Source organism: Otolemur garnettii, unplaced genomic scaffold, assembly GCF_000181295.1.
Source record: "Otolemur garnettii isolate 467f Iridium unplaced genomic scaffold, OtoGar3 scaffold00015, whole genome shotgun sequence".
NCBI lineage: Eukaryota > Metazoa > Chordata > Mammalia > Primates > Galagidae > Otolemur > Otolemur garnettii.
The window spans coordinates 17969371-17984592 of record NW_003852410.1 but is presented as its reverse complement, the minus strand read 5'-3'; the positions used below and the strand labels follow the sequence as shown (position 1 = coordinate 17984592).

At 35.2% G+C, this 15222-nt stretch overlaps 1 protein-coding gene across 2 annotated transcripts in view; it reads right to left on the bottom strand.

The window, feature by feature from the left end:
• Window positions 1-101: 101 nt before the first annotated feature.
• The window catches only part of UBA3 (ubiquitin like modifier activating enzyme 3), a 24239-nt gene continuing 9118 nt past the window's right edge, over window positions 102-15222 (bottom strand). For both annotated transcript variants that reach the window (XM_003785508.2, XM_023510712.1), the window contains 13 exons: window positions 12603-12683; window positions 9825-9868; window positions 9218-9282; window positions 8753-8908; window positions 7955-8057; window positions 7705-7818; window positions 2823-2876; window positions 1726-1762; window positions 1559-1640; window positions 1112-1212; window positions 929-992; window positions 786-840; window positions 102-459 (listed from right to left, as the gene is read on the bottom strand). In XM_003785508.2, the coding sequence (XP_003785556.1) occupies window positions 371-459; window positions 786-840; window positions 929-992; window positions 1112-1212; window positions 1559-1640; window positions 1726-1762; window positions 2823-2876; window positions 7705-7818; window positions 7955-8057; window positions 8753-8908; window positions 9218-9282; window positions 9825-9868; window positions 12603-12683 (1045 nt within the window). In that variant the 3' untranslated portion in view covers window positions 102-370. The remainder of the gene's footprint in view (window positions 460-785; window positions 841-928; window positions 993-1111; window positions 1213-1558; window positions 1641-1725; window positions 1763-2822; window positions 2877-7704; window positions 7819-7954; window positions 8058-8752; window positions 8909-9217; window positions 9283-9824; window positions 9869-12602; window positions 12684-15222) is intronic.

The window sequence follows — 15222 nt, the reverse complement described above, 5'->3', positions numbered from 1 at the left end:
TTTCTTTAAAAGGGCATCTTTTGTATATGTGAGAGCTCAAATGGAAGCTGAGGAATGCATTGTTTGACCATAATAACAAAATTCACACACAAGAGGGTGTCTGCCTCCTTCTCTGGAAGAAGCAATACGTTTTCTCATAATCTTTCTCTCCAGGCATTGTTTCCCATATTATCAATGAAAATGCTTACAAGCACCAACCCCCAAATTCTGTCCTCAAGGTCAAGTTATTAAGCTAAAAAAGACTGGTTCATTATATAAAAAAGTCAATTTCCAGCAACACTACTGCTAAAAATGACATCAATTAAACTTCTTAGCATCCATTAACTGTATTTTTTCCATGAGTTTTCTATTAAATGTAGATTTCTTTCCCTTAAGAAGTAAAGTGAAGTTTGAATAGTACAGTCTGTGGTGTGGTGACATCAGCAACTGCAAGTTCTTGTCCATCAACAAGCCCCAATTCTAAAATAGAAAAAAAGTGTAATTAATCCAAGTAAAGAAAGTCTAACAAAAAAGATAACAATACACACATACACAAACTACAGAGTATTATGAATGGTCTAGATAAGCATGAAAATCCTGTTCTCTTTAACCAATATTTGATTTCTTAGAGAACTTTTAATATTCTTACTAAATGAACAATTAATTCTATTATCAATTCTAAAGAAGTGTCATTATAACTGATCACATATTAAAGGTATTAAGAAGTCTATATCAAGCATTTATTAACTTTACCGAAAAAGGGGGAGAATAAGAAAACTATTAGTAAATATACTTATTTACAATACCTTTCAATGTCTTGGAGAGATTTGGCCTTGTTCGTTCTTCAATAGAGGTTACTGACTAGAAAACACAATTATTTTTATGTAAGACACACTGAAATGAAATTAAGCTAATATAATTTTCAAAAAAAAAAAAGAACATTGATCACCTGTAAGTAAAGTGTTCTATTTTTTCCCTCTAATGTGGCTGTGATGGCCGGAGATTTCATTTGCCTATATATAATCAGGAGAAAATAATATCAAACATAATTTTTATAAAAAGAAATTGTTTTTAAAGTTTTAATATCACTAAAATTAACTTTTATAGCACAATGTAACTCTAGGACACTTACAGAGAAGCACTATTGGTTAAATAATCCAAAACCTCCTGTAGTTTAGCTGATGGGGAAAACTGAATATTTTGAGGAAGCTGGCTACAAGCTGGGCAATTATCCTGCATACATAAAACAGAACAAATTATAGCAGCACATGTACCAATAGTACTCTCTTCATAAATAGCAAAATGAAAATAAAGTTGTTTTATAATCATGCATATCCTGTGAAAAAAAATTTATGCTTTAAAACCTCCTGTTTGCAATAGACTACTTCTTCTAAATGAATTTATTATACAGTATTTATTTTAAGCTATACAATAATAGATACATAATAAGTAGGGTTCTGAATTTAGAAAAATATTTAGAGTATGGTTAATTTTGTCCAAATTTCTAAACAAAAATCAACATTTAAAAATCAAAAGTAGGCATGATCAAAAATGTTTTCATTAGTTTAATACTACTAACCTTTCTTTCTGCTTCAAATGTGTATGTGTACAGCCCATCTACATCATTGAATACCAAGTAATTATTAAGGGGTATGTATGCACTGTAATGAAAAAATGCTCATCTTTATATAATGGAGACAGGTCAAAATATGGACTTGCATACATATTAAATATGAAACCCATTACCTTGTGGCTATTTTAAAAACCTCAGTGGCACACACAGCTAGATAGGGGAGAAAATAAAGGTACTTTAACTCAGTGAAAATCAGACACTTAAAAAGTCAGTTATAAATCAGAACAGATAAATTACCAATAGTTACTGATTTAAAATATATACACTATATTCTTATTTTTAGAAATTAAGAAAGTAAAAAATTTCTTTGTTTTGTGTGATTCAAGTAATAGAGTAACATTACATGTTTTCGTTTTTGTGTTTTTTTGAGATAGTCTCACTTTGTCACCCCCAGTAGAGTGCCATGGTGTCATAGCTCACAGCAACCTCAGACTGTTGGGCTTACATGTTTCTCTTGTCTTAACCTCCAGAGTAACTGGGACTATAGGCATCTACCACAACAACCTACTACTTTTCTTTTTTTTTTCTTTTTTTTGAGACGGAGCCTTAAGCTATCCCCCTGGGTAGAGTGCCATGGCATCACGCTCACAGCAACCTCCAACTCCTGGGCTCAAGCAAGTCTCCTGCCTCAGCCTCCCAAGTAGCTGGGACCACAGGCGCCCGCCACAACGCCCGGCCATTTTTTGGTTGCAGCCATCATTGTTGTTTGGCAGGCCCGGGCTGGGGATTTGAACCCGCCACCTTAGGTGTATGTGGCTGGCGCCTTAGCCGCTTGAGCCACAGGCGCCGAGCCAACCTACCACTTTTCAAGATAGGGTCTCACTCTAGCTCAGGCTGGTCTCAAGATTGTGAGCTCAGGCAACCTGCCTGCCTCAACTTTTCACAGTGCTGGGATTACAAGCATGGGCCACCACGCCCAGCCACATTACATGTTTTTCTTCCTCTTTATCAGATTAATAAATAGCCTGCTATACTGATTAAAAAGAAATGGTACTAAAATGTCCCTTTACTGCAGAGAAGTTTACCTAAGACATAATGTAAGATAAAATATACAAAGTCTGAGAGCTTGTTTTTTAGAAAGCTTAATTATACAACCCACCCAAGAGGATTCAGAATTCCTAAAACACAAGCAGCTACAGAAATGTCACTGTAGATACTTAATCAAAAACCAAAGAAAGAAAATAAACTAAGGGCTGACCTTTTTTCTTACCTGCAATGACTGCATTCGTGGAAGCTACAGCAGGAATGATTCGTTTTACTACTCCTGAAAAAAATCGTATCAATTAAAACATGGTCATTTCTTTTGGAAAAAAGTTAAATTAGAAAGGATGATTATTAAATTTTCTGCAACTTGACTTTTCAAGCTTTCAAATTAGAACACGAACTTTAATCTACTTTCATATTCTCATCATTTTGTAATATGTTCATAATCTTAAGTTGCAGTAGCAAAGAAAATAAACGCTCTTGAGTAAACTCGATACAAAGGTAAAATGATGTAATAATAATAGCTGCCAATTTAACAGGCACAGCATGAAGAATAAATTATTTAATTTTCATAACAGCCTATATTAGTCTTATTACTGATTTTTAAAGGTAAGGAAAATGAGGCCAAGAGAAATAACTTATTCACAGTTTTACACCTAGTAAGTGTGTGTGTGGGGGGGGATATATAGACAGATATGTGCATACTCAAAGTGCATAGTTTTTTTTTTTTGTTTTGTTTTTTTGTTTTTGGCCAGAGCTGGGTTTGAACCCACCACCTCCAGCATATGGGGCCACTGTCCTACTCCTTTGCACAGGCACAGCCCTCAAAGTGTATGGTTTTTATGGATAGATGGTGAAAAGTAAGAGTTACCTGATCATTGCACATATAATAGTTTCAGCCACTAGACTCTCATGAATTCCAGCAAAAAGATAGCCTGCCTCTTACATCTTTTTCTCTACAACCTAGGCTACACAAAATATTAAACACTGTTCTCTATTTTTATCTCCATGTTTTTCACATCGGTATTCACATATTAAGAATAAACAAGGCCATGTGTGGTAGCTCATGCCTATAATCCCAGCACTCTAGGAGGTCAAGACCAGCTTCAGCAAGAGCGAGAACCCATCTCTACTAAAAATAGAAAAAACTAGCCAAATGTAGTGGGAGCCTGCAGTCCCAGCTACTCGGGAAGCTGAGGCAAGAGAACTGCTTGAGCCCAAGAGCTTGAAGTTGCTGTGAGCTATGACACAACCGCACTTTACAGAGGATGACAAAGTGAGATTCTATCTCAAAAAAAAATAAACAAAGCCCCACCTTAAACTATTTTTAAGTACAAATAAATATTCTATTTTAAAGCTATCTTTGTATTGTTACGTTAAAAGATGAAAAAATTTCAGGGAAAAGTAGCCATATTATCTTGGAGTATCAAGGAGCACTCCAAGATACAGTCCAAAGATTCCAGATACAAGCAGGTTTCAAAAGCTTCAGAAAAAAAGGCAAATATCAAATACATAAAAGAAAGACAGTTAAGAAGTTGAAAAACTTTTTTAAAAAGTTGATTCTAACCATATGATTCTGTGCAGTCTCAGAGAAGGAGAAACAGAGATCCACTAACAGATACCATGTCACTCTAGCCTGGATAACAGAGACTCTGTCTCTAAAAAAAAAGGGGAGGGGGGCTGAGCATGGTGGCTCAGGCGTCGGAGGCTGGGCTGGGTGGAACACCTGAGCTTGGGAGTTCAAGACCAGCCTGAGAAACAGTGAGACTCCATCTCTAAACTAAAAAAAAAAAAAAAAAAAAAAAAAAGGCTCAGCAGCTATAGCTCAAGCAGCTAAGGTGCCAGCCACATGTACCTGAACTGGCAGGTTTGAATTCAGCCCAGGCCTGCCAAATAACAATGACAAGTACAACCAAAAAATAGCTGGGCATTGTGGCGGGCTCCTGTAGTCCCACCTACTTACAAGACTGAAGCAAGAGAATCACTTAAGCCCAGGAGCCGGAGGTTGCTGTGAGCTGTGATGCCACAGCACTCTACCCAGGGTGACAGCTTGAGGCTCTGTCTCAAAAAAAAAAGAAAACTAGCCAGGTGTTCTGGCAGGTGCCTATAGTCCCAGCTACTTGGGAGGCTGAGGCAGGAGGATCACGTCAATGCAGAAGTTTGGGATTACTGTGAGCTAGGGCAATGCCCACACATCATTCTACCCCAGGACAACAGAATGAAACTGTCTCACAAAAAAAAAAAAAGGAGGTCACAGTATGTAAGAAGAGACACCAACTAATAAAAGCATTGCCAAAGTGATAAAAGCTCCCCTCTTTCTCTCTTCTCCCCTTCCAACTCTTGGTCAAAAAGTTGAAGAAGACAGAAAGATTTTTCGGTTGTATTGAGAATAAGGAAAATCATCATAAAATAAACATGCTAAAAGCTACTTCACTTCCAGTTTTGCTTCTATACTCCCTGTTGAGGCCCTAATTCATCAGCTTAAAAAGTATACAAAGAACCCTCATAAAAGATACGGAAGAATGAATGAGACCTACATACTGAAAAAAAATTACCTACAAATATCCACTATATTCCAGACAACTGTTCTCGGGCATAGCAGCAATGAAGAAAACCATCTGCCTTTAAAAACTTTCATTTTGATGGGGGTGATAATGCACACGGAAATATATCAGAAAATTTCAGATACTGAAGAGTTTAATGAAGAAACTAAAAATGAGGTAGGTGTTAGAAAGACAATGATGGGGTTAGTTCATTAAATAGAATGGTCAGAGAAGGCCTCCTTAGAGAGGTGAAAATTTGAGCTGAAACCTAAACCATGAGAAAGACCCAGCCAAGCAATGACCTAAGAAAAAAGCTTATTTGTATTTGTTTTTTTTGCGGGGGGTGAGGGGTGGGAGTGTGTGTGTGTAGAGGGGCAAGAGTTTATTTGTAAATAACAATGGCAAGGCCCTGGGACAAGGATGTATGACAGTGGATGTGTGAAATGTTCTCTACGTAGAAAAATGAGGCTATCATTAATTAGCACTAAGAAATTAAAGGTAAAGTAGTGGGTGGGGCCTGTGGCTCAGTGAGTAGGGCACCAGCCCCATGTACCATAGGTGGTAGGTTCAAACCCAGCCCCGGCCAAACTGCAACAAAAAAATAGCCAGGCCTTCTGGCTGGCGCCTGTAGTCCCAGCTACTTGGGAAGCTGAGGCAAAAGAATTGCTTAAGCCCAGGAGTTGGAGGTTGCTGTGAGCTGTGACACCACAGCGCTCTACCAAGGATAATAAAGTGAGACTCTGTCTCTAAAAAAAAGGTAAAGTAGTGACTAATTCAGAAGTCATATTAGGTTGAATGATCAAAAAAATTGGTTAAGTGGATACCTGAGGGACAAGGAGCCCTGAGGGGATCCAAGGATATAGCATTCCAGGCACAGGAACCTAAAACAATGGCATACCAATAGAGGGGTAGTCAGGGACTGACCCCCGATGCTTTCTTTTTGTACTTGTACATTTGATTGTCCTACATAAACAAATGTATCAAAAATCCATCAGTGGGGTCAGTCCCTTACCTCCCCCTGCCCCTTAGGGATGTGACTGTAATTCTAAGGTGCAAATGAGCTTGTTGTGTTCAAGGAACACAAAGCAGGTCAAAGTCGGGGGAATGCAGGAAGCAACAAGGAGCTAATAAAAATGGAATTTTCAAATGACATTATTTGACCATCAGTAAATATAAGGAAATAATCACAGAAGAGAAATGGTCTATTTTTTAAAAGATGACAAAGCTATTTCTGGTGAACCTTATGATGATTCTGGGAAAATTCTAGGAAGGATGAACTGTAACTACATTGGAAGCATTAATCACTATGATTGAGCATAACTTTTCACTGATACAAGTTATGCTGGACTAGCCTCATTTAGTTACTATTACTAGCTTGGCAACTCAGGAAGCATTTGGAAAGGTCTTTCGTGATATCCTTGTGCACAAGATAAAAAATATGAAGTGCTCAAGAAGGTTTGACTAACAGAATGAGATAAACCTAAAAGGGCCTGACCAGGGGTTTAATTTAGATATCGGCTCTCAAGATAGTTCAGTCTTGTTAAAAAAAATTAATTATTTGGAAAAGAAATAAAGAATATGATTATTAAAACAACAGATGAAATGAAGCTGGAAAGAAAATCAGATGGAAGAATACATGTACAGAGAGAACAACAGGTCAAATTTTAAAAATAAATTTGTAAGAATCTATACTTGAATAAAAAAAATCACTCTCAAAATTTCCAAGTCAATTAGGAAAATGTAGCTTAGAAATAACATATGTGGATAAAACACTCAGATTTTAGAGGAGAGTAACATAAAAGAATTAAAAGTATAGCATCAATGTAACATAGAAATAACATAAAATAGAAAACCAAAAAGCCTACTTTCCTCTAAGACTGCATCAATTATCAAAAGATTATTAGCTAAAATAAGACCAAGAATGCTGCCTTCTAGCCTAAACAACTGAAGAGAAGTTAAGAATAACTAGAACATGCTTAGAGAAAAACAACGTGATGAGGACCTGATGCAGAGCAACATCTCAAAGGGTTAGAGTAACTAGGGAGGTTTTATGGCAGTGATAAAAAGTCTTGGGAGAATGTGATCACTGTCACCAGTATGTTAAAAGCTATTTCTTAAAAGAGAATTAGATTATACTTAGTATAGGTACTGGGACAATACTCAGACCACACTAAAGATGAAGACTTTTACTCAGTTTATATAATAATTATCTAACACTCTAATCCAAATGTGTAATAGAATTCCTCAAGAGGTGATTAATTCCTCCTCAAAAAAAATGGTTTGACTTGGAAAGACTTACAAACTTTTCCAATCTAAACAAGTTTCTTACTCTAAACAAGATTCAGTGATTGTACTACACCCTCCCTAGATAATAAGTAGTATGAGTTCAAATGAACTCGGTTCCCTTCCACTTTGGGATACCTGTAAACTATTATTTCCTTGGTACTATTACTAAACTTCAAAGGATGGTATGGCCTAAAATCACCTTTTTTTATCCCCAAAGCATCCCAGTCCTAAAAAAAAAAACCAGACGGATCATCCCAAGATCATAATTCACTAACTTACCTTGAGTGAGTCTATATGTAACACCTCTAATACTATATTGTGATGCTCTCTCTAGGGATTTTTGGAAAATCCATTGAATATGTTCAGGATCATCTCCATCTAATGGAACCCCTTCTGTTAAAAAAAAAAAAAAGAGAGAAAAAGACAGAAATTTGTAATCACAAAGCATTTTGTTTATAATGAAATTATCCAAAAGAAAATAAAAACATATATTTTATGTAACTCTGGGCTATTAAACTAGGTTTATTACCTCCAAAAGGCTGCTCCTTAGGCCACTGCAACACCCTTACATACTCGATACAGTGTTCAGGTAGCCTGGGCATAGATGCAATGGTGCACATGGGAAAATTGATCTAAAACCAAGTTTGTCTGTTTTAGTGAATTTTAAAAGATGAATTATTTTAACATGTAACTTATAGTTATGATCTAGTTTTTAACAGTTTATTTTTTCTGATAAATGCTACTAGAACATTAGAGTTTATAACAGTTCTTATAACTCATCTCAGCCCTCCACTTATATAAGCAAACCTTGCTTACCATTAATAACACTCCTAAAACTAATAGGGATCATCTAGGTCACTTCCCCTAGGTTGACCTGCCCATAAAGATAGGTTGCTCAATTACAAGGTAAATACATTTAAACTCTGTTACACTATGAGAAGGGAAGTGTTAAACACATCATATAACCTGAAATATATGTGGGTGAAGACCAAATAGATTATAGCTCTATCCTAACATATAACTTTGTAATTATACTTGATCCATTCTCTCCAAATAAAAAATACAAATGAAGTAAGAAAACAGAATAGTATCAGAACTATGATATTCAGTTTATACCTTTCCTCAAATAGAACAAAATTTGCCACTTAAATTATTTTTCTTCTCAAGTAGTTCTTCTAAAGTATACTAATAATACTTAGCATAATTTTAAAAATGTTACTCTTAATTAAAAATACTAAATATTGACTAGACTTAGCAATTTAACCCTAATTTCATTGCAAGATACTATAAAACAAATGCAGGTGGTTTTTGTTTTGTTTTTGATTACCTGTGGTGGATAAAGTTCCAGTGTGCACTCAATACAAGCAGTCATTCCAGGCAGAATTACCCTTGCATTTCCTTTAAAACCTTCTGTCCCACCATCTATCAAAGGAACAATGGAGCTTGGATCTAACACACCATCTTCATAATTTAGAAGAGATATCTAGGAAAATAATTTGAAGGGTTTAAAGGAAAAAGGGATGAGAATTTTTTTTAAAGGAGCATGCTTTCAAGTAATTCTATGAGTCATGCTATTGAGTAGTAATGTATCATATCAGGGGATTATAGTATCAATAATTTGTTTTATCACCTAAAAACCAATGATTAGCAATAAACAGTGAAGTGCCTCCAATTAAATAAACAAATTAAATAAATTCTGATTTGGCAAATTAGAATGACAATTTTCATTTTGGTGTATCGAGAGCAGCAACAAAAAACTTCAGAGAAACCTTAACAACACCAAAGTCTTTACCAGCATGCCATTTATCCATCTTCTGGCTATGATAGAGTCCAGTCCACATACAATAATATGAAATTCTACAAGAAAAAAAAACCTAAGTTTAATTTTGAAAAATGCAGTTACACATTATGTTTTAATGTAGGTTGATCAATTACAACAAATGTACCACTCTGATGCAGGATGCTGACAGTGGGGAAGGCTACGCATTGGTGAAACAATGAACTCTATTGCAACTCAGTATTTCAAAATTTTCCACTCAGTTTTGCTGTGAACCTAAAACTGGTCTAAAAAGTTCTAAAGAAAGAACTATACACAAAAAATTGACTAATAAAAAAGTGCTTTTTGTTATAATCTCTCTCTCTCTCTCACACACACACCCCCCACTCAGGAGCTCCTAATCCTTGACCAAATAAAATCACCATAGAAAAATGTAACTACTGGTATTGGCCAAAACAGTGACATTCACTTTTCAGTAGCTCAACAACCTTTCTGGAAAACCAACAGTGAAACAGGAAAGCAACCGAAGAAATACCCTTCAAAGAGCTAACCATCTATAACCACCTAGCAAATAAAAAGCTCTAAGAGTTGGTGAGAATTTAATTTTAAGTGAATAACTTACGTCGGTAGAAAGTATCATTAAAATCCTGAATCTTGTTGAAATGTCTGAATACAAGTAAAGGAACTTAAGCTGTTAACTTTTTAAAGAATGAATTTAACAATGCCATAGAGAACTCTCAGAGTAATCAATGTTCAAGGCACAGAAATTTAAGGAATCTAACTGTCTGAACATAACTCTTTCTGTCAAAACGTTTTCTACAACTTCTCTCCCAGCTACTAAGATTTCCTCATCCCTGTGCCACCAAATCATTATATCCATGTCTCTGTTAGAAAATAAACTTTCCACTTTTCATGTTTATATAAAGCCCCAGGAAAGCATTTTTAGCTATTCCAAATAAAACTGCTATGAACACTGATGTATGAGTTTCTTTATATGGATATGGGTGTTTATTTCTCTGGGATAAATGCTCAGGAGTGAAAATTACTAGATCATATGGTTAAGTGCATGCTTAGATTTTTAAGAAACGGCCAATTTCCCAGATAGCTACACCATTTTACATTTCCATCAGCAATGTGTAAGTGACCCAGTTTTTCTGTATCTCTGCTACCACTAGATATTGCCACTATTTTTTTTAGTCTAGTAGGTGAATAATATCTCACTGTGATCTTAATTTGATGTTGAATTTTTTTTTTAACTCTCCATTTTAAAATGAATGATGCTAAACATGTTTGTGGGCTTCTTGCCATTCTCTTTAGTAAAATACCCCTTCATATCTTTTGTTCACTTTGTAAATAAAATTTCTAGAGTGAAGTTTTGAGTGTTCACTTTATATTCTAATATGAGTTTGTGAGCTACTTTTTAAGTATTTTCTCCAATTTGTAGAGCTTGTCTTTTCATCCCTTTTACAGGGGTTTTCACAGAAAAAGTTTTTAATTTTGATGAAGTTGAATTTAGCAATATTCTTTTCCTATGAATTATTTTTTACTTAAACATATTTTTAAGAAACAAGGTCTTGTTATGTTGCCCAAGTTGCAGTGCAGTGGCTATTTACAGGCACAATCATAGCTCACTTCAGTCTTTTGTGATCCTCCCATCTCAGCCACCCGAATAGCTTGGACTACAGGTACCACCAAGCTCAGCCTTTTATGGATCATACTTTTAATGTAGTCTAAGGACTCTTTACCAAACCCTAGGTCCCAAATGTCTTCTATGTTATCTTCTAAAATTTTATATTTCAATCTATGATCCACTTTAATTTTTTATAAGATATCAAGTTTAGGTCAAAATGAATTTTTGACTATGGATAGCCAATTGCTCCAGAACAGTGGTTAAAGAATCTATCTTTCTATTGAACTTTTTTTTTGCCTTTGTCAAAAATCAATTAGCCATCCTTACAGGGACCATTTCTGATTTCCTTACTCTACTGATCTGTATATATCCCTCTGACAATCCCAGTCTTGATTATTATAGCTATGTAGTAGTTGGGTACGTTTCCTTCTATTTCATTCTTCTTTCTCAGAATTGTTTCAGGTATTCCTTTGCCTTTCTATATGAATTTTAGAATAATCTTGTCTATATCAACAAAAAAATTTTGCTGAGATTTTGACAGAAAACTGTGGTATACAGGTATACAAACTTGGAGAGAAGTGAATTCTTCATTATATTGAATCTTCTAATCCTTGAAGACAAAATATCTCTCCATTTATTTAGATCTGTAATTTCTTTCACGAGCATTTTGTAGTTTTCAGGGTATTATACATATCTTGTTAGATTTACACCTAAATTTTGTTTTGAGTGGTTATAAATGGCATTGGACATTTAACTTCAGTTTCTATGAGTTCACTACTAGTATGCAGAAATACAATTGATTGTTGCATGTTGATTTTGTATTCTGTGGGAATTCCTACACAGAAATCTCATCTCCCAGAGGATTTTGATCTTGGTAATGCCCTGGACATCAGCAACCCGATGCAAAGCATCAAAAAGACATTCAGGATAGCAGATGGCAAAGCGGTGTCTGAGACCAATGACCCCAAAGCTTGAGGCACTTAGGCAGTAGAAATATGATCTCCCAATTTTCTAAAAAATACTCAAACTTCTCCTGATCTGTATTCAAAAGTAAAAGAGCGTAAATATTTCTTTTAAAAAAGAAATTTAAAAGTTGTGAGGCTGGGCTCACACCTACAATCCTAGCACTCTGGGAGGCAGAGTGGATCACTTGAGCTCAGGAGTTCAAGACCAGCCTGAGCAAATGTGAGACCTCATCTCTATTAAAAATAGAAAAACTAGCCAGGCATGATAGCACATGCCTATAGTCCCAGCTACTCAAGAGGCTAAGGCAGGAGGATGGCTTGAGCTATGAGATATGACACCACAGCACTCTATCCAGAGTGACAAAGTAAGACTCTAATAATAATAAAAAATAAAAATCACATTTCTTAAGAAAATAAATTTATTCTGACATACCTTCTATATAGCTAACAATATATTGACTATCTACTCTGTCTGCCACTATAAGACAAAGATTAATTGGATCCAGCCTAGGAACTTATAGTCTAGTAAAGGAGATATGCAAGTGATAGTGAAATTAAGGGCAATAATGCAGAATAAAAGCTATATAAGCTTAATTTTTAAATAAGAGCAAAAAAAATTTTACAAAACCATAAAGAAGAGTGAAGGAATATAAAGCAAAATACTATCGGCAATAAGAAGGTTACTGCTGCTGCTGTTTTTTTCCTTTTTGCTTATCTGTATTCTCTGTTAAAATATCTCTTTTTCTAATAAAGAAGAAAACAAAAGCTTTAAGAAATTAACTAATTCTTTTCATAAAAAGGATACGGAACTACATTGCAATTAGGAACTCTGTCATTTAGAAATTCCGCAGCAACTTCAGCCTTAGGTCTTCCAACATCTTTAGGCCTACAGGAAAAATATTTAAGTTATCATTCATAACATAAATCTAGATGATCTACATAACTGACATGCACGTGTAAAAATAATCAATAGTAAGTTTATAAGATATTTAGAACATTTTTACTTTTATATATATATAGATAGTCTCTCACTATATCGCCCTCGGTAGAGTGCCATGGCGTCACAGCTCACAGCAACTTCAAACTCTTGGGTGTAAACAATTCTCTTACCTCAGCCTCTCAAGTAGCTGGGACTACATGCACCCACCACAATGCCTCCCTATTTACTTATATTTTTTTTCAATAATAACTTTTGATAAGTAGTCATTTAACTTTAAATGTCAACCTTTTGTCATTATCTGAACAATGTTAATTTATCTCTAGGCAAGGCATAATAATGCCATGTCTCTTGGCCACTGACCACTGTTCCAGTGTAAAAAATTATCCTAGACCCAAAGCCTTCCAAGTTTTTACCCTGCACCCTCGAACCCTTAAGTGGCAGTTACTATGCAGGTCTTGGCAGAAATACACACAAAGTAGATTCATTCAAGGGATTTAAGAACCTTCACTTATCCCCTTCTATGTGTACTGAATAAACAGTAATTCCTTATCCCTTAAGAAATCATAACCATGTTTTTAAAGTGGGGATAACTCTAAAGGCATTATCTAAAATTGTAAATGTTACCAATATGTTCAATAAGCTAAAAATATGAAGCCTCAGAAGGTCCCTCCTAGACAATAACCACAGAAACATAGAAAAGGACATAAATTCCCTCTTCCAATCTCAGCAGAAATGGTTAATTTCTTTCCTAACAGCTCTATATTCTCTTCATAGAAATCATTCCTTGAAGTATACACAGTAAGAGCTTCATAATTACTTTTTTCACAACACAATTTTTCTTTTTTTGGTTTTTGTTGAGACAGAGTCTCACTATGTTGCCCCTGGTACAGTGCTGTGACATCACAGCTCATAGCAACCTCAAACTCTTGGGCCTAAGCAATTCCCCTGCCTCTGCCTCCCAAGTAGCTGGGACTACAGGTGCCTGCCCCAACACCTGGCTATTTTTTGTTGCAGTTGTCATTGTTGTTTAGCTAGCCTGCACGGGTTCAAATTCACCACCCTCAGTGTATGTGGCTGGCGCTGTAACCACCGTGCACAGGCGCCGAGCCAACACAGTTTTTCTTACATGTATGCCTATCATACCTACTAGAAACTAAACTATTAACACCTGGAAGAAAATGACCATATTCTTACTCTCTTTGTATTCCTTCATATCTAGCACAGAGTAAATATTTTTTAAATAAATGAAAGTGACAAATCAAATGTGCTTATTGGAAAAAACCTGCAATTTCAAAGAAAAACATCTTAACAAGTCAATTTTTCTTATCTCCAATAAAGCAGGGTTCGTTTCTGACTTAACACTTTCGAATAAGTGTCTTATTCTCACTTTGTCCTAACTTAGAAAAGCCCCTGCTATAAATTAGAGAACCTGATTTTAGTATTGTACTCAACTACTTTCCACACAGACAGCTCTTTAAATATGTAAAGGGCATTAAATGGACTTCCAAGATTCTTTTATGTAGCTTATGTGCTTTCACAGTAGATCCCAAAGTAGATGGTCTCTGTGGAAACTGCTAATTTACCATCCCAGGATTAAGGGATCAGATTGTTTCACCTAAGACTAAGAAACATCATTCTTGAAGGAAATCTTGTCTAAATTACTTAATCTTGAAAGTAAGTATCTACTCTGAGGTTAAATAAGACAATATAGTTTAGAAAATGCTTAGTACATCATAAACACTCATCGTTAACCATTTAGCCACAAGAGTATGGCTTATTATCAATAACCAGTCAATTCAGTGATTATCTTTTTTAGAACATCCATATGCTCAAAATTTGTCAAACTGGAAATAGCCTACAAATTTTTCAATAAAAGGGAGAAATTTCAAGAGTTAAAAAAATAAAAGTTAAACACAGACGTCACATTGCAATTACAACACTTTATAATTTGACTTAGTTTAATTCACACTTCATTCTCTTGAAGAAAAAGATAAAATAGAAGTTTTAGGCCTATTCAAAACTTTAACATTACCCTTTGTGCTAACTCAACCTTATCCTGCATACCCAGGACTTTTTGAGAACTTTCTGAGTACCCTAGATGGGATGTCCAATCTTTCTTTTCTTCTGCCACTCACTAGAAAAATGAGAGTTGTCCTGGATCACATATTAAATACACAAACACTAAGAAAAGCTAATAAGCAAAAAAAAAAAAAAAAAAAAAAAAAAAAAAGGTCTGTGCATACTTCATCTCTTGACACCACAGATTTAAACAAAAGTGTCTTCACAAAATGAGGGTTCAACACTCCTGACTAGAAAGAGAAAAAAACAAGTCTATTATCTCTTCACACCTATGTTCTTTTACTAATGAACACTTTTCAACTAAGACACTCAAATCTCTAAATACTGTACATTAAGTGCATGAGTGAACCTTTCCTTAGGTCTGCAAATATGGTTCACTTCCAGTTTGTTTTTTTTTTTTTTTTTT